Genomic DNA, 18,798 nt, shown 5'->3' with positions numbered 1-18,798 from the left:
CAGCAGAGGGCATCACAACAGTCTTTTCGACGATGGAACTTACTGAGGCAACGGAAGCATTTCCCCTTGAAGCGACTTAAGAAGGCAGCGCGGCCGTGATCCGCATTCAAGGCGTGGCGCCGGTCCGAGCGAGGGCCTGACCGCCGCTCTCTATTGCCCTGCAGATCCTGGCTTGCTCGCCGGCTTTTCCGGGATGAGACCGTCGTCCATCCCTCGCCCAAATCCTGGGAGGGAGCATTGATGTCTAATGAAGGCCCAACTACAATCGATTTAAGCCGCAGCCGGTCCGGAAGAAGCAAGGCGGATGGACGCCGTCTCGAGGGGACGGGGGGCAGCCAGATCCTTCGCCTCGGAGAAGAAGCCGGGGTATGGACGCTGGATCTTGAGGGGTGTCGAGGCAAAGCCGGCGCAGATCCGGTGCCACCACCGAGCCGCTGGATCTAGGGGTGGGCTCCTTGGGGCTATCGCTGGCAGAGGAGCGCAGCGAACGCAGCGGACCCATGCCGCGGAGTGGAGCCGTGGCCCAGCGCGGGCGACGACTGGGGCTAGTGGCCGCCGTGGCCGGAGTGGCCAGCGGCGCTTGGGAGGAGGAGGTTCTAGTTGATTTTGTCGCCGTCGTGTTTGACCGGACCGAAGCTTTATCGGGCCTCGACGTCGACTTTGCATTTGTTAGTTATCAACCATGACAACCTTCAGGCCCACCATAATAGAACAAATAACTATCCTTTAAGGGGTGAAGTTGCGGAGGATGAAAAAAACATCTCTGTGTCGCCCTTCTCTAGAGTCACGCGCGATGAAACCCTTCCTACGCCGCCACACCCTCTCCTTCTCTTCCCTGTCCCGCCGCTACCAGAGGAATCGTCGACGAAGCTCGGGCAGGCTCCAGTGATGGCGGCAAGGGGCCAATTTCTTCTGGCCGACACCTCTCCTGCTCTTGGCTGACACCTGGGACGGAGCCTCGTGTTGTGCGATAGGGCCTGGACTACGTTAGTCGTCGGGGAGCGGCTAGGTTGGGGGTGGGGGCACTTGGATGCTGCAAAGAGGCGGTGGGCATGAGGTCGCCGTAGGCCTCAACGAGGGCATGACGGAGTGCGTGGGATGACGCGGTGGATGGCCATCTGAAGGTTGCCCATGGGGTCGTGTTATAGTACACTTCCTTCCTTTGCACCGCTCACGTGCATCGCTCATCTTTGGCATAGAGAGAAGACAATTGTGCAATGTGGCAACTGATGCTATACCCCTAGAGAGACGAGACATGTGCCTATCCACCTGCATCTTGACCGCCACAAGAACTCGGCTGATCATGGGGCGCAAAGACGATCATGTCGTAAAACTAGGCAAGCTATAGTGTGTACCATGTCGTACTACTAGACTATAGTGGGTGTCATATCATCAAAATTTTGCACAGAGGTGTGAGAAGAGAAGATAGAGAATGAAATGGCGAAAGTACTCTTCCGCTCCCGAGGTCAAATGAGCTCGGGATAAACAATAAAATCAAAAAATAAAATAAACTAAAATTGAAAACGTTCTGAAATCTTTGTGTGATAAATTTGACAAATATTTGTATATGTATGACAAATTTCATCACGAAATGACATTCGTGGAAGTCACGATAAAAAATAAAATCAGTATTCCTTAAGGCTTTCAGAAACATCATTTTTGGAGCATTGATTTGTTTTTTTTGTCACGATTTCCACAAATGTCTCTTTATATGAACTATTGCAAGCACGCAAAACAATTATCAAAATTTATCAAAAAATGATTTTTTTTGATTTTTTTACTATTTGTTTTGATTTTTACTGTTAATCAAAGAGCATGTGCGCTCGGGAGCAGATACTCTACACCCCACTCAAGAAAAAAGGAAATGCAACATCGTTGCAGTGGACGCCGAGCGTGAGCCTACCGGAACGCAGCGACCGAGGAGGACTACCTCGCTTGGCTCATCCGTGTCACGAATAAGGCGAAGCGGCGCCAGTTGTCGGGCTGGAACAGGTCGGGGCCCATGCGGAGGTACGTGAACGCCACCATCCGCTCCTCCTGAGCCGTGGCCACCACCTGGTCGTGCGCCGCATCGTCGTACCGGGGCAGCGCGTTCTCACCGGCCAGGCCGACGCCAGCCTCGCGGGCGGCTGAGGCCACACGCCGCACCAGGCCCTCCGGCATGCACCGCGCGTCCTGTGGCTGTTCGTGGTCGCGCATCTCCACGCAGGTGAAGTTGAGCACGGCGCCGTGGCGGCCCAGCATGCGCGCGATCGGGAGGTACCCGTCGCGGCGCCGCGTGTTGTAGTACCCGGCCGTGAGCTCCGGCGCGTGCGACTCTGTGTCGTAGTGCCAGTGGATGCCGGCGACCTTGACCGATAGATGGACGCCGGGCTCGTGGCCGAACACGGACGCCGCGCCGGACAGAACGCGGTCGCCGTGCTCCAGGAGCATCCGCGAGTACCAGGACATGAAGAACTGGCCGTACTCGGAGTCCCAGCCACCGCCGTCCTGGCGGAAGAAGTCCGTGTCGTCCGGCCGGCTGTTGTAGCCGCCGGCGTCCGTCGGCCCGCCCAAGTCCCAGTCCGGATTGCCCGCCGCCTCCGCTGCCATCTTCAGGCTGTTCAGCAAATACTGCACGAGGAAAAACAGAGCCAAAATGTCAAGAAACTTTCGAGATACAGGCAGGCTCACCACTTGAATTCAACCGGAGCTGGAGTACCTTGTCGTAGCATTGGAAGGCGCCGATGCCGGGGAATTCCCAGGTCCCCTCGCTCTCCGGGTACGACGGGTACCGTAGCTCGCCCGCAGGGCCCATGCCGACTTGAACTTCCTGCACGCCGGCACAAGGCAAATTGGCACCAGCACAATGGCGACAGAGAAAACAGAGAAATATAATCAAGTGCGTGGGACTTACGACGATGGTGTTGCCGAGGAAGGCGGCGAAGTGGTCGTGGAAGGCGGACATGAAGTCGGTGTAGCACTGGATGGGCGTGCGTCCGTCGAGGACGGGCATGTCGTCGCAGCCGAACGACACGTACTCGTAGCTGCGGCGTTCGCATTGGTCAGTGTAGGCGAGGTCCTGGTCTTTGTCCATCTCCTCCACCACCCACCGCGGCAGCGGGATGCTGCCATCACCCACGAAGACGAGCACCCAAATGTCACAAACGCCGCAAAGTAAGAAAGAAGGGGATCGGACGAAATAGCCTCACTTGACGGTGTCGCCGACGTTGCCGCCGCACTGGTGGAAGGACATGACGGCCTGGACCTTGAGCCTGGCATCGCGCGCCATCTCGACGAGCTTCATGTACCCTTCGAAGTTGTACAGCCCCGGCTCCTCGCCCTCCACGACGCCCCACCACACGTCCACCATGATTCCCTCCACGCCCGAGCTCTTGAGAGCCGCCAGATCCCGCGCCATGGTCTTCCGGTGGTTCAGACCGCTCCCGCAGCATGTCTTGACCGTGTCCAGCGGCATCATCACGAACAGCGGCACCCCAGACTTCCTCGCCGAGGATGACTGCCCGGCAGCGGCGGCGCTCTCGGCCATCGCCTGGCACGCAAGCAAGGCACAAAGTGTTGATTTGGTGATCTGGTTTCCAACCGCTGGCGGCGGCAACAGGCTCCTGGCCGGGTACCTCGCTCACGAATTCCTTGCGTGCGGCACGGTCCTGGGTGAAAGGCGTGCGCCCGGCGGGCCGGACACGGGTTCCGAGGCGAGTCAGGGCCGGGGGCAGGCCGCGCGCTACGAGGCCGTGGCAGCGCTGGTGCAGGTGGGCGGCGCCTGCGTTCCCGGGGTGGTGAACCCCTCGCAGCTCGCCGCGTGGGCGACGACACGGTGAGGAGGCCGCGGGGAAGGCGTACATGTATGTAAGTGTAGCTAAATCCCTGCCGATCATCCGGAGTCTCATTAGTTAGAGCTTATGCTGACGATATAGGTTGGATGAGCTTGAGATCTGTACAGCTATGTTCTCAGTGATACCATACGGTTGGAGTACTACATATATGGTAGTAATATTGCCTTGCTGTGGTTGGTTCTACTAGTAGTGTCTGATCATGTTGGTGTTCATCGACTACTGCATTGATTTTTCTTCTGATCTAGTGATTCCCGAGGACTGAATCTAGGAAAATTAGTGCCACTTGCCTGTTGTAAGTTTCCTATAGGTGCGTAATTCTTAGTTGAGGAAAGGCTACTCTTAGGCCAAAAACTATTGCAGCAAGCACAATCTGAAAACCTCGGATAGGTCATAGGTGATCCCCTATCCATCCACAACTGAGCACAGTAATAACCAGATAAATGTATATGATGGATGTAACCAATGATTACATCTTGAGCATGCGGTTCAGCATACAAAGGGCACACATGTTCTACCCTCGCTGCGTGGGAACTGTGGTGCGCCGCAGCCCGTGCCGCTCCATGACCCTTCTCATCGCAAGGGCAGCCGCATCACCAGCCTGCACAGTCCCTGTCGCCATGATGGCCACAAACTCCTGCTTTAGCTCCTCCTGTGCTCGCCTCTTCGCCTCTCCGAGGGGGTCTGAAGCTGCTGCCGCTGGCAGAGTCACCTTGGCCACCGTCGCTGCTGGAGCAGCAGGTTGCACGGCTGGCGGGGTGACCATCCTAGTGCCCTCGTCCACTGTATGGAGCTCAATGCTATTTATGGAGGTCTCTGTCTGCGTCGCTGCTGCTGGAGCAGCTGGTTTTGCCGGAGGCGGGATGATGCCACCATCACTGTCAACCATTTCATCAGCGCCAGTTTCATTGGCGGTGACTGATCTTGACTCTATCTGGTCGTTGTTCATGGAGGGCTGTGTCTGCCCCGCTCCCTTGGGAGTGAGTAGCACCACCACAGGCGGGATGATCCCGTCATTACTCACTGTCTCATCCGTGGCAATTTCATTCTGAGTGCTACTTGCGGAAGGCTGCACCTCCCCTGCTTCTTTGGGAGCAGGTATGATTCCACTGTCATGGTCCGCCGTCTTGTCAGCACCTGGTTCATCGGCGGTGACTGATCTCGACTGCATCTGAATGTTATTCGTGGAAGGCTGCGTCTGCGCCGCCGCTGCAGGAGCAGGCACGAATTGTGGAGGCTGTTGTGGAGCAGCTCCGGCTTTCATGGTTGTCTCCAGCCCCTGAATCATCGGCACTGGAAAGCCAAAGATAATAGTTTCCATTAGACCTAGACTAGACCGTCGCCCCAAAATTCAAACTCTTAAACCGGGAAAAGGCTAGTGGGGAGAAGAGATCTTACTTATCAGCGCGCCAATCGGGCTCTTCATTGCCTCCTTGGGCTGGTCGAGGATGTAGCTCGGAACCGTGGAACCAACGAGGAACTTGACCACCTCATTGCTGAAGTGGTTGCAGTTGTTGCTGAGGAGGTTGTAGGTTTCTGGTGTGTAGCGCGGGCTGATCTCGTGCAGAAAGTCTTCAAAGTCCTCCTTGCCGACATGCGTGACCCCAAAATGCTCTACTCGGGCAGGAGTCCCGTATGGCGTCCTTCCAGGCCGGTCTTGCTGGACGCCTCCCCCGAAGAAGTACTCTTTGCCATGAACCACCACGCCTGTGTGCCTGTGATGGTAGGGCCATTATCCATCAACATTAGGAGTCGTCAAGTTTGCAGAATATACATATTTAGCGCGTAAAAAGGGCGCTTCATCCATAATCCGCAGCTACATGCAATTGCATAAGAAGAGCAGAAAAGCCTGGAGATGCATCTTGTGAAATGTAGGATGTGCACTGGGAATTCCAATCTGCACCAGGGTCCCTTCCTACTCTATTTTCGTCAGATTTTTTGGAGCAGGAACGCACTGGGGTAAAGAAAAATTGTTTTGCGGTAATATACCGGGGGAGTAAAATCTGCTCAATGGCATTTCCTTTACGTGATTGTGTAAGAAATCTACTGGAGTCCAGTAGGTAAGAAACAGAATGGTGCCACCAAATTTTGTTGATCTATATAAATTCGGCAGATGTTACAACTGAGTTATTAGCCTGCATTGAGTAGATGCATGTAAAATAGACAATCAAGACTACAGATGTGCCCAGAAATCTAGAGTTTGCAGAATTCAACTGTAATTTCTATTCGAATCTAAGGTCCTGCAGACTCAAGATAAACTTTTGTTGACAAGGTGAAAACCGAAAATGCAAATGGAGACCGAGCTCCATGGAGGTCTTAATTTGAAATCATCAAAATTTAAACTTTTCAGTTTCAAAAAACTCAAACAGACACACATATACCTAGAAACATAATATACATGTGTGTAAATTCAGGTCGAAATACGTTAAAATGAGAGCTACAAAAAAATGAATCTAAGGCTTTTTAGCACATGTAGTGTTCCTCCTCAAATTCCATGATTTTGTTTTTGTGTGCGCAGCTCGCAATTCAAGGTATTTCATCTTGAAATTTTACACACATGTACATAACATCCTTGTATCACGTGTATTCTTTTCAGAATTTTTTGAAACTGAAAAGTTTGAATTTTGATTTTTTCAAAATTAAGGGCTTCATGGAGCTCAGTCTTGATGTAGCCAACCAAGTTAAACACCACGAGTGAATTAGCGGCGGCAACTTTTATGTTACAAATTTTCTACTCCCCGTCCCATAATATAAGATGTTACAAATGACATGTTATTACAAGCAACAAATATAAGAAAACTTTTATGTTACAAAGTTTGGTACGGCGAGACGTGCATGTATACATGTGGCTTATTAATTACTCCCTCCGTCCCAAAGTTGAGTCATTTACTTTGGGACGGAGGGAGTATTATATAGGGAAAGAAAAGAAAGTCCTATTCCCGATGGTCGTCAAGAGGAAGAAAAAGATTTGCATGATTCAAGGATGCTCACCAGATGGCATCGATAGGCTTGCCGAGCACCGTGGTGGAGAGCTGCCGCGCCATCCCCCGACTGAGATCGTAGATATGCAGCTTCACCGGGTACTCATCCTGCAGGGCACCCCCAACCATGAATCATCTCTCAGCTCCAATGCTCCATGCAGAGCTGAGACATCACCAGCTTAATTCCAACGGAAAACATAGGCACAGGCACAACAATTCCTTCCTTCCTTACCTCTGCCACCTTCCCCCGAGCCTGGCCTCCGAAGCATCCGCACCTGGCAACAACAGGCAGCTTCCATGACGACAGAGAACAACAGCATGCCCGCTCGAAGCAAGACCGCCGGCCGGCAGCTTCAAATTTCTACGGGGCACATAGAAAAGAGTAAGGATGTCGAAGGAAGATATACCCGGCGAAAGTGAATCTGCTCCGGCGTGGCTTCGCCATGTCCGAGCTCGTTGGATGGAGTTTGCACGCACGCACCAGAAGGCGAGGTCGTTGAATAAAAGCAAGCGGCAGCCGCCCCAGCTCCGATTGGTTTGGTTCTGTGCTGGTCAAGGACTCGATCGCCTTTGGTTTTCTTTCTTTCTTTCTTTCTTGCGCAGGGGTTTCTCCTCTCCTCCTACTCCTCCTGTCTGCGTTGCGTGGAGTGGAGAGGACTCCGGCCCAGACAAGGCAAGAGGAATGCTACCCTGATGTTTTTTTTTTCTTCTTCTTTGGATTTGGATTGGAGGCGGACAGGTCGGGTGGTTGCTTCTTGTGTTGGTGCGGGAAACAAGCAACCATCAGTGATCAGACCAACCGCCGTCTCATCTCCGTTTCCAGCAGCAGCTGCTGGTCATGGTCAGGCACACACACAAACAAAACCATATTGACGCAATCGCCTTATACTACATGGTTTCATTTGTAGTTTTTGTACAAATCACTCGACTAAATTCTGCAGGGATCCAAGCCCAGCCGTGCACTGCAACTCTTGCTTGCTTTTACACCAAGAAAACTGAAACCAGCCAAGTCCCTGCATGTATTTCCATCGTACTCTATCTCTGCTTTCAGAATCCCGCAAAACAATGGAAAACCCCTTCAAAGTTAACGCACCCGATACATCATTGGTTTTTGGTTACACTGAAGACTTTTATCTATTTGTATGTATCGAGGTGTACCTTTAGTGCAACTTAAGAATTCAACAGGTTGAGCCCCGCTTAAGCCCATGGCAACAAGGCACCAATGATTCCAGGGCAAGAAGCAGACTATTAGGAAATTTGTATCAACAACCAGAGTGATTGATGATGTCTCAGCAACCTGCATCTACACCTTACATGGGCACATATCACGCGCACATTAGTTTACACATAATTTGGTCTAGTCTAGTTTGCTACCTATGCTTACATGTCCGAATGAACAGTCCTTTCAGTAATGTCACCAAATAATTGTTTAGAGATACTGAATGTGCAAGGACTGCGCCATCCAAAGATGCTGACATAAAAACTGCCACTGACTATCCAAATTCAAATGTTACGAAGATCGACGAAGAGTGAACAAAAGGTCAGGAAACTTACAAACAAATAGCAAACGCGTGATATACTAAAGCAAAATGACCAGTACAAGGGGCAATGCCGCTCACAGCAGCCATCAGCAAGCCAAATATCCTGACCAAATTATTGGTGTAGCATTTCCAGTAAAGCAATGTGTATGTTCACGGGCAGCTAATCTGAGTACAAGGCTCATGCTGTTACTTTTTCTCCTCGCCAGCAAAAAATTAGACACAAACATATCAGAACAGTTAAGATATCCGCACAACCATCTTGTTCTTCTTTCCGGCAGATAGCAGCAGCACCTTCCCGTCAACTATATCACCTTCCTCGACCAACTTATCCTCACTATCGATCTTCTTGTTATTCAAGTATAGACCACCCTGCTTTATAAGCCGCCTAACCGCTGACTTGCTTGCAAGTAAACCTGTAGAGGCAGCCAGATCAACCAGGGGAGACTTCAATACTTGGTCGTATGGTAAGGAACAAGACGGTACATCATCTGCTATTCCCTCAATTGTTTGTGAGTCCAACTGTGTCTGTGCCCCAGGCCGCAAGGCCTCAGTTGCCTTCAAGGCCTCCTCCACTCCCTCCTGGCCATGGACGAAGCGTGTCACCTCTTCTGCAAGCCTCCTTTGAACCGTGTTTGGCACATAGCCGGGTTTCTTCATCGATTCTTCCAACTCATGAATCTCACCCAAGCTCAAAAATGTAAGGATTTTCATAAACCTTACGACATCAACATCCGGGACTGAGAAAAAGTACTGGTAGAACTTGTAAGGGGAGAGCATCTTTGGTGAGAGCCAAATCGCCCCATCTTCTGTCTTCCCAAATTTGGTTCCATCGCTCTTCAGCAAGAGTGGGAATGTCAGACCGTGCGCTCCCTCAACCTGGAGAATTTTCCGGATCAAGTCGGTACCTGCGGTGATGTTTCCCCACTGATCACTACCCCCAATCTGCACATTGACACCCATGTTCTTGAACATGTACAGGAAGTCATAGCCCTGGAGAAGCTGGTAGGTGAACTCAGTGTAGCTCATACCATCCTCTGAATTGAGTCGCTTCTTCACACTCTCCTTGGCAATCATCGTCCCAACACGCGCGAACTTGCCCACCTCCTTGAGGAAATCAAGCAATGTGATGTCTTTCCACCAGTCGTAGTTATCCAAGATAACGAAGGAACCCATACTTTCCCCCACATTGCCCGATTTCTCTGATAAATCCTGGTCAGAATTGGCAAGAGCATCTTCATGTTTGTCCAAAATCGCTTCTTTACCAGATTGGGCGAGATGAGATGGCTCGGGGGCGCGGGTGAGGATCTGAGCGATGAGCGACTTGATCGCGTCAGAGTTGGCGACCACGGCGGCGAGGTCTAGCTCAGGGCGCTCGGCGCTTTTTCCGGAGGGATCTCCTATGCGGCCGGTCGCTCCGCCGACGAGCGCGACGGCGGTGTGGCCGCAACGACGGAACCAGGAGAGCGCGACAAGGCCGAGGAGGTTGCCGAGATGCAGGCTCTCGGCCGTGGGGTCGAAGCCGCAGTAAACCTTGAGCTTCTGCTGCTCCCCTGAAGCTGCCGAGGAAGAACCGAGCGCCTCGGAGGTGGTAGCCTCCACGAGCCCGCGCTCCCGGAGAACGTCCACTACTCCGCGCCGGACGGTCGTGGCTGCGGCGTTTGCTGAAGCCAAAGCACTGGCGGAGAGGTGGCGGCGGCGGCGAGGGTCAGGGAGGAGGAGGAGGCGATGCGGACGGAACAAGGCTCTGGAAGAGGCGGCCATGGCGGCGGAAGCCATCGCTGGGAGAGGAGGCGGAGGTGAGGGTTCCGGGCCTCGAGCTGTTGATAGGGCTTGCCGGGTTAGCCAGACGCCGAATGATTCCGCATGAGCAGCGCCACATCGGATCACACACTCCCTATACTTTATGGGCTTTTTGTAGGCCGACCTACTGGGCCGTCATACACTCATGTCCATGTTCATGGATTGTCATCACAGGTCTCTTTATCACTGGTCATGTTTATCTCAATCATCACAGGTCTCTTTATCACTGGTCATGTTTATCTCAATTAGAACAATGCCCGTGCATTGCAACGGGATATAAATATTTTAATATGTTAATTTGTGATTTACCTGTCAATAATAATGTGATTGTGTAGATACTCATTAAATTATGTACGTGAATTATCTTATATTTTGATTAGAAGTTTGGTAAGTAAATTAAAGTGAAATTGGTTCAGAAGATAAGTAAACTAAGGTGATTGATTATCATATGCATGAAAGGTTGGACGAAGGGGTGATGGAAAGAAAGATGAAATGGGAACCTTACATTCTTTTTAAGTAGTAGAGATGATGTAGGGTAGAACCCTAGTGGCCCGATCTTTCACGAAAGGAGCGGATCCCGCGAAGAACGCGAAGAACACGAGGAGGGAAACGAGGGGAAAATCACGAGGGGGACACAAGAGAACACTCAAACCAACAAGATATGGTCACACATATGCTAGATCCTCGAAACACAAAGAGATACACGATCCAAATCCAACAAGGGACGATACAAAGGGTAGCCGGTTCTTCTCCGTGAGGAGGTCTTGAATCCACAAGGGGGTCTTCACTTAAAGGGGTTTTGAATCCAAGGTGGATCTTCTCCTAAGAGGGGCCGCGGTCTCTCTCAAGGAGTAGATCCGATATGCATGAGCGAAGCTCTATCTCACAAATGAGCTAACACAACGCTAACCTTAGAAAGGAGGAGGGAGAGGTCTATTTATAGTCTTAGTGCAAATGGGGGGTGAAGTGAAGGGGTACATGGCCAAAGGCCCGCGGCTGCACACAGGCAGGTAGCGGACATTCGCTGGGGACCGGACATCCGGTGGCTCAGTATGGTCCGGACGTCCGGCGCGCGTCGAACGTCCGCTGATTCTTCTCGGGACAGGTGGCGTCGGACGTCCGGTCGGCGTCGGTCGTCCGGTCGCTGGGCTCGGTCTGTGGCTGGTCGAGGGAGTGTCGGACGTCCGGTGGACGCCGATCGTCCGACCGCTGTAGAGTGTCGGACATCCGATGGCACGTCGGACGTCCGGCCGTTGTAGACTCCGCAGCTCCATCTTCTTCCATCTTCGCTTCCACGCTTCCCTCGCGGATGGTGTAGTTGTTCCTTGGCGCTTGCACTCCTCCTCGTCGTCCGTAGTGTTCCGACAATACCTATGCATGCACATAAGTGGAGTGTCAAGTAGTATACCATCCTCGAAGGGGTTAAGTGAACACGGGTAAAGGAGATGATTCACCTTTGTGTATGTGAAGTGGATGTCGAACATGTCACTTGACAAACGGACTCTTGACATGGTGATGTCCGTAGGATGCTCCGCATCATCTCCCCTCCCTTGGGAAAGATCCGACCTCGGATCAAAAACCAAATCACCATGGGAAAGAGATGGCTTCGACGTGTAGAAGTGGACATTCACCAAGTTCTTGTCATCTTGAAGCTTGAAATGGGCACTCTTCAATGTCGCACCGTCTTTGATTCCTTCAAAAGGATTAAGGACAACGAACACTTGGAAAAACAAATGTGGTTAGCGCTAGTGCAAAACCAAGCATTCAAGAGTTTATTCACCAAACAAGTATCGTCATCATGCAAAGCATATGGTGTGACAAAGGGTTCTGACATGGCATGTACGCATATCAATCGAGCACAAGCAAATAAATCATGGGTTTAAGCATGTGAATGTGAGGTAGTGATGCAAATATGTGTGACAAGAGAAGAAGCATCTACCTCAAGTTCATAGCTAGCATTCACAAATTTCTCAATGAAAGGTCTATGGTAGGCATAGGAATCATTCACAACACCAAATAAAATGAAGTGTCTAAACACATGTGTCAAGTGCAAGACAATCCAATCATAATGTGCATTGGGTGTAGTGAATATCGTGTGGCACTCAACACAATAGAAAGAGCAATTGTTCATCATGTGTGAGGCAATCAAGTCAAGCATAGTAATCAAGTCGTGCAAGCTAGTAGTGCGAAAATGCAACATACTAGAGGAAATCATGGCAATCATGTCATGTGAGCAAATAATAGACATAGACAATGCACATGACATATCGCAAGTACGAACACAAAGCAAAATGAAAGTATCATCATATGCATGGGGCACAAAGCAAACATGGCAATAACAAGCAATATCTCCGCCAAGCTTGCAAATACACATACAAGTATGAGAATCTATCATCATGTGTAATGCAAAGCATGAGTCACGAATGCGTGGCAAAAGCATAGTAATGAGCATAGCATGCAAAGTGAACATGGAAAGATGGGCATAGAATATGTAATGGACAATAAGCCATAGCCAAGTGATGGTCATGTAGAAGAAATGCGCGAAGTCTTTGCGCGAAGAGAGCGGTGGGAAAAACAATCCATGGGATCCCAAGTCATCATTGCTCTCTAGAGCTCGTTTTGTCAACTCGTGGGATTGCGAGGTTGACAAGTATTCATGGGTACCTACACAAAAGAAACACAAACGAAAGAAATTGTGTGTGTGGTAAATGTACACATCATCCATCATGATGTGTATGTGCACGTGAGAGTTAGCACAAGATAAGCATCGCTCAAAGAAATTTAATGCATGGTATAAGAACATGTCATCCATCATGAAAGAATAGTTATTGTGTATAACATGATGGGGATGCAAATTGAGCATACAAGTATAAGGATCATGCAATGGATGGGAGAGATCAAAATTTCCTAAAATGTATGAGGAAACTATGGGGGTCTCCTCATGTGCAATATTGGAAACATCATATGGAGAAAATGGGTAATACCCAAAACAATGCATATCCGAAGCTAGGTGGTCATGGCATGGCATATGAGATAAAGGATGCAAAGGGAGCATATCAATATCATCACAAGAAAAACAAATGCCGATAACCATGGGCTTGTCATCTATGCCATATGTGCAAATTGGGTTCATTTTAATAGCATATGCATAGTCACTATGAAGAGATTGCAAATATGACATATGATTGATCTCATGCATAGCATATGACAAGTCAAGCGGATTGGCAAACATGATGTGACCGAGAATTAGCACAAGAAATCCTATGTAACATGGCATCACAACTAATAGACTCCACATGGCAATCATCATACTCATCATAAATGGGTAAATCATCGCATGGGGAAGTCACACTAGCATGAAGCATGGAAATAGGTTGATCAACATCATGCAAGCAATCAATGTCATGATAGTCCACTAGTGGGACAAGAGCATCACCTTCACCCATGTTACCTTTGTCATTCCACTCACGTGGTGTAGGTGAGGTGGGTAAGACCGAATGGTGGTCAAGATCATCATTGTGATGGAACCATGTGGGGGGTGCATCACATTGCACCATGGCCATCATCTTGTCCAAAGGTAGGACGAAGTCGTCGAGAATCGGCGCGTCATCATATAAGGGACCTAGCACCAAATGAGAAGACACAATAGAGGTAGAGGTCAAGTCGTTAGTGTTAAAAGTGGCCTCACATGACCTATCAACTATCTCACTCTCTCTATGTGGTGGTTCACTCACTCCCACAAAATAGGTGCACTCAATCTCACATATGGTGGAGTCACTCATCTCACTCAAATGGTGGGGGTTATGGCTCTCCTCACATGGGAATTGACGCAACACATCATATATGGGGCTAGTGGTGAAGTCACTCTCACTCTCAATATGGTGGCAAAAGTCACTCAAGTCATCAAACGTTGTCGTGGTCGAAGGGAAAATCCCATGCTCAACCATCTCATCGTTGTCGCCATGGATGAAGGCCGAAGATAGCACATCATCATTCTCGCCTCCTAAGATAGAAGCATCATCCTTTCTCGCCACCTTGTTGCTCACCTTCAAAGCTTGGTCCTTGAGGGTCTCCGTAGTCGTACTCGTCGCCGCACCGTCTTGAAAAAGAGTCAAGGAGGACTCGGCATCGTCAATGCCACAAAGAGGGATGGCGTCGAACTTGGGAGTATCGTCTTGGAGCTCGTCGGGCTTGGACATCATGGTGGTACTAGCCTCATGCTCATTCTCATGGAGCTTGGTCGTTGTGAAGTGAGCTTGGGGTGGAGAAACTTTGGCCTTCATGAGTTCTTGTTCCGCCTTGAGAGCACCAATGTAGTTGTCATCGAGGGACTTGTAGTTCTCGAGGAAGATCGTCTTGGAGATGTCATTGTGCAATCCCATCATGAAGTGGAACTTCATCGAAATGGGGTCGTCCACGCCGGCTTGTCGCAAGGCAATCTTCATCTCCTTGAAGTACTCGTCGATGGACTTGGATCCTTGGATGGTGTTCTCCAATTGGCGTTGAAGTTGTTTTGTGTAGGTTGGAGGCACAAACTCTCGCCGCAAAGCTCTCTTCGTCTTGGGCCAACTCATGTCGTAGCTCTCCGAAGGTGTGTGAAGGCACCATGTGGACGCCTAGTCGTGGAAGTTCCTTGTGGCGCACTTCACTTGATCTTCGGGAGGGACTTGATGTAGCTCGAGGTAGTTGTCCATCAAACGCTCCCACTCGAGATACTCCTAGGGTTCTTGAGTCCCATATAAAGGAATCATGTGGTCGATGTCGAGGTCGTAGTAGCTCGTGGAAGTCGCGGACTTGAGCTTGGGGAGCTTCTCTTGAGCGTAGTCTTGAGGTGCTTGTTGGCGAAGATGCCATATATCCGTAGGCGAAGATGCCTTGAAGTTGCTTGGCGAAGATGCCAAAGTGGTTGGTGTAGCCGTAGCTCCGTCTTGGTGGTGCTTGTCTCACGATCTTCTCTTGTGGTCATGAAGTTTGGACTTGGTGTGAAGTAGGGCTTGTTGTGACTTGTAGGTAGGCGCATCTCGAGCATCTTCATGATGATGTTGTCGTTGTCATGCTTGAGCTCGATGTAGATGTCGTTCGTCGTCGTTGTGCACATGTTGCTTGGAGGTGACTTGCCCTTCATGACGAGGTGGATCACGAATGTGATGGTGGTCGCCATGGAGATGTGGACGAGGACGACTTGCGCTTGCATCATTTTTGTACTCCGAAGACTTGTGACTTGAACGTCGCCGCCTTGAGGATGATGAAGGGGAAGAACGGTTGATCAACAAGGTACGAATCTCCTCCATCCTTGCATCTTGCTCCTCCTTTTGTGTGGAAAGCTTGTTGTTGATGTAGTTGTACACACCGTCGTTGTTGTGGAAGACCGGAGATGAAATGCCTTGCCTATCCATCACAAGATTCGAGCCAATATGAGTGGAGAAAGAGAAGAACGAATACCAAATGTACCTTGACCGAAGTTGAAAGTGGATCAATGATCACTCCAATGTGGACAAGGAAATAGCACAATTGGTACCAATTCTTGTTGGTTTCTCACACCTACACAAATAAGGCTTATGGTGGAGCTCGGTGAGGATAGTGGCACAAAAATTTGATGTAAAATGTTAGCAAGAGTCAATAATGTTGAAAGAGATTCATAAATTCGCAAATGTAACAAGTAGACCAATAGCAATATGTGGCACACGGAAACACAGACACGGATAGATAAATGGGGTCGTGCAACCAAGGATGAGCACAAAATGTGGAATCGACGGAAAACGCTCATGTTGCACAACTCAAGAGAGACGCTAGCACGATTGCTCTATAGGCGGATACGACACTTGTGCACAACTTATGATATGCAAAATGGATAAACTTTCTATCCCAAGTATGCTATGTATGTATGGTTCCCGGTGTTTGATCCAAGATGATCGGATATGACAATCTTATGCAATGTGGTGGATGCTATGGCTATTGCTTACAAGCTTCTTTGCTCTTTCTCTTTTGCTTAAAAGCTTATTCTTTTTTTATCCACTTTGCGAAATGCACAAACCAAGATAGTAATTGTGTATATGCGGGAACAAACTTGAGGCACAAGGGATGATATTATACCAATATGATATGGTATGTATGCAATGTATGGTGTAGATCACTAATGTGCACAAGTAATGTTGCCGGCAATACTCAAATGGCTAGTCTCGATAGGCAAGTAACGCAAAATGGGCTAGGGGTTATCAATGCAATGGCAAGGGAATATATAATGGAGGGGTACCACGATACCAAGATGATATGGAGGTTACCGTCCGTGGTGATGATGAGTGGCGGTGATCTTGATGGAGATACCAAGATGATGGAGACTCGTCCCTAAGTAGCCGAAACACCTTAGGAAACGGAAAAACCGCGAACTCAAAATCTCAAACGTCAAATGTCAAAATGGTGGTAGCGGGATGCGGTGGTGGTTGCGGAAGATCAAAGGGATTGCGGAAATGCAATGATGGGTTGTGGAGTACGCAATGCGGAGGTGGAGGGTAAGGTGGTGTACTATACACAGTGTCGGAGTTGGAAGCACGGTCCCTAAGTAGCCGAAACACCTTAGGAGACACAACTCACAACACTAACAAAATTGGGTTAAGTTGACGTGGCGGAAGTGTATAGTGGTCAAGCCTTTGCGAAAGTGGTGGTGGTGGTTGATGAAGAAGCAACCGTCCCTAATTAGCCTATACACCTTAGGAGACTCAAATCACTCCTCAAGCAACCACTAATACGATGGGGAACAAAATTGGTTAGGTTGCGGAAGTCGGTGGTGGTGTAGCGGATGATATTGTGGAAGTCCTAGACAAAGATGCCAAAATTGTCAAAATTGATGTAGTCAAAAGATGTTGGTTGTATTTTTGTGGGAAGGATGATGTCAAGAGCTTTTCAACGAGCTAAAGAACGTCAAAATCGGACTCCGGATGAATTAGTTATGGCCGAAACAAAATTTGAGCGAAGTTGATATCTACAGGTAGCGGACGTCCGGAAAAAACGGTCGTCCGGTGGCCGGACGTCCGGTCGGGTCGGAAATCCGCTGATTCTGCTTGGGTTAGGGGGTTCCAGTCGTCTGGTAAGGTCGGAAGTCCGGTGGTTCCTGTGGCTCCGGACGTCCGGTAAAGGGCCGGTCGTCCGGTGTATCGGGGTCAACTCGAGATCCGAGATTCGGGACGCGATTTTGGGCAGAATTTGGGGATTTGGGGGTCAAAATTGATGAGATTTCATGGATGAAAGATGGGGAAACTTGGGGAGATGCTAGATCCACTTGAAACCAAGCAAATCCATGGATCAAAATCAACAAAACATCATCAAACCAACAAATCACAAAAAAAATTGGGGCTATTTTTGGTGGGGATTTTCGAATTTAGGACGAAATCAAGCAAAAGAAGGCTAGAAGATGGTGGGGGAGGCTTCGAAATCGTGATCAACATGGCTCATAATACCAAGATGATGTAGGGTAGAACCCTAGTGGCCCAATCTTTCACGAAAGGAGCGGATCCCGCGAAGAACGCGAAGAACACGAGGAGGGAAACGAGGGGAAAATCACGAGGGGGACACAAGAGAACACTCAAACCAACAAGATATGGTCACACATATGCTAGATCCTCGAAACACAAAGAGATACACGATCCAAATCCAACAAGGGATGATACAAAGGGTAGCCGGTTCTTCTCCGTGAGGAGGTCTTGAATCCACAAGGGGATCTTCCCTTAAAGGGGTCTTGAATCCAAGGTGGATCTTCTCCGAAGAGGGGCCGCGGTCTCTCTCAAGGAGTAGATCCGATATGGATGAGCGAAGATCTATCTCACAAATGAGCTAACACAACGCTAACCTTAGAAAGGAGGAGGGAGAGGTCTACTTATAGTCTTAGTGTAAATGGGGAGTGAAGTGAAGGGGTACATGGCCAAAGGCCCACGGCTGCACACAGGCAGGTAGCGGACATCCGCTGGGGACCGGACATCCGGTGGCTCAGGATGGTCTGGACGTCCTGCGCGCGTCGGGCGTCCGCTGATTCTTCTCGGGACAGGTGACGTCGGACGTCCGATCGGCGTCGGTCGTCCGGTCGCTGGGCTCGGTCTGTGGTTGGTCGAGGGAGTGTCGGACGTCCGGTGGACGCCGGTCGTCCGACCGCTGTAGAGTGTCGGACGTCCGGTGGCACGTCGGACGTCCGGCCGCTGTAGACTCCGCAGCTCCATCTTCTTCCAGCTTCGCTTCCACGCTTCCCTCGCGGATGGTGTAGTTGTTCCTTAGCTCTTGCACTCCTCCTCATCGTCCGTAGTGTTCCGACAATACCTATGCATGCACACAAGTGGAGTGTCAAGTAGTATACCATCCTCGAAGGGGTCAAGTGAACACGCGTAAAGGCAATGATTCACCTTTGTGTATGTGAAGTGGATGTCGAACGTGTCACTTACCAAACGGACTCTTGACATGGTGATGTCCGTAGGATGCTCCGCATCAAGAGATTTTAAGTAGTAGAGAAAAACAAAATCACTGGTCATTCCATGTTCATGGTGTGTGAGGCATAAGGCGATGGGTGGTACTAGGCGTCGGCCCAAAGTTTCGACCGGTCGCGCGTGGGCCATTGGATCAGGCAAAAAACTGTTCTCCCCGAGCTTCTTCCTCGCATTG

At 49.9% G+C, this 18,798-nt stretch overlaps 3 protein-coding genes across 3 annotated transcripts; all 3 read right to left on the bottom strand.

The window, feature by feature from the left end:
* Nucleotides 1-1,546: 1,546 nt before the first annotated feature.
* On the bottom strand, nucleotides 1,547-3,576 carry LOC125506355 (beta-amylase 1, chloroplastic). The gene is made up of 4 exons (XM_048671189.1): nucleotides 3,192-3,576; nucleotides 2,897-3,107; nucleotides 2,702-2,812; nucleotides 1,547-2,613 (listed from the first exon to the last, which is right to left on the bottom strand). Exons 1-4 carry the CDS (start codon nucleotides 3,527-3,529, stop codon nucleotides 1,927-1,929), a joined length of 1,347 nt encoding a protein of 448 aa, XP_048527146.1. The 5' UTR covers nucleotides 3,530-3,576; the 3' UTR covers nucleotides 1,547-1,926.
* A 677-nt stretch (nucleotides 3,577-4,253) lies between these two features.
* Nucleotides 4,254-8,138, bottom strand: LOC125506368. Its single transcript, XM_048671197.1, has 5 exons — nucleotides 7,222-8,138; nucleotides 7,047-7,089; nucleotides 6,825-6,922; nucleotides 5,232-5,548; nucleotides 4,254-5,126 (listed from the first exon to the last, which is right to left on the bottom strand). Exons 1-5 carry the CDS (start codon nucleotides 7,257-7,259, stop codon nucleotides 4,348-4,350), a joined length of 1,275 nt encoding a protein of 424 aa, XP_048527154.1. The 5' UTR covers nucleotides 7,260-8,138; the 3' UTR covers nucleotides 4,254-4,347.
* Nucleotides 8,139-8,364: 226 nt separating this feature from the next.
* Nucleotides 8,365-10,238, bottom strand: LOC125506324 (tyrosine--tRNA ligase, chloroplastic/mitochondrial). Its single transcript, XM_048671171.1, has one exon. The coding sequence runs from the start codon at nucleotides 10,129-10,131 to the stop codon at nucleotides 8,593-8,595; it is 1,539 nt and encodes a 512-aa protein (XP_048527128.1). The 5' UTR covers nucleotides 10,132-10,238; the 3' UTR covers nucleotides 8,365-8,592.
* Nucleotides 10,239-18,798: the final 8,560 nt, after the last annotated feature.

This window comes from Triticum urartu, chromosome 1 (genome assembly GCF_003073215.2).
Source record: "Triticum urartu cultivar G1812 chromosome 1, Tu2.1, whole genome shotgun sequence".
NCBI lineage: Eukaryota > Viridiplantae > Streptophyta > Magnoliopsida > Poales > Poaceae > Triticum > Triticum urartu.
Note: the sequence above shows the minus strand (reverse complement) of the source record. Positions and strands in the feature narration are given on the sequence as shown.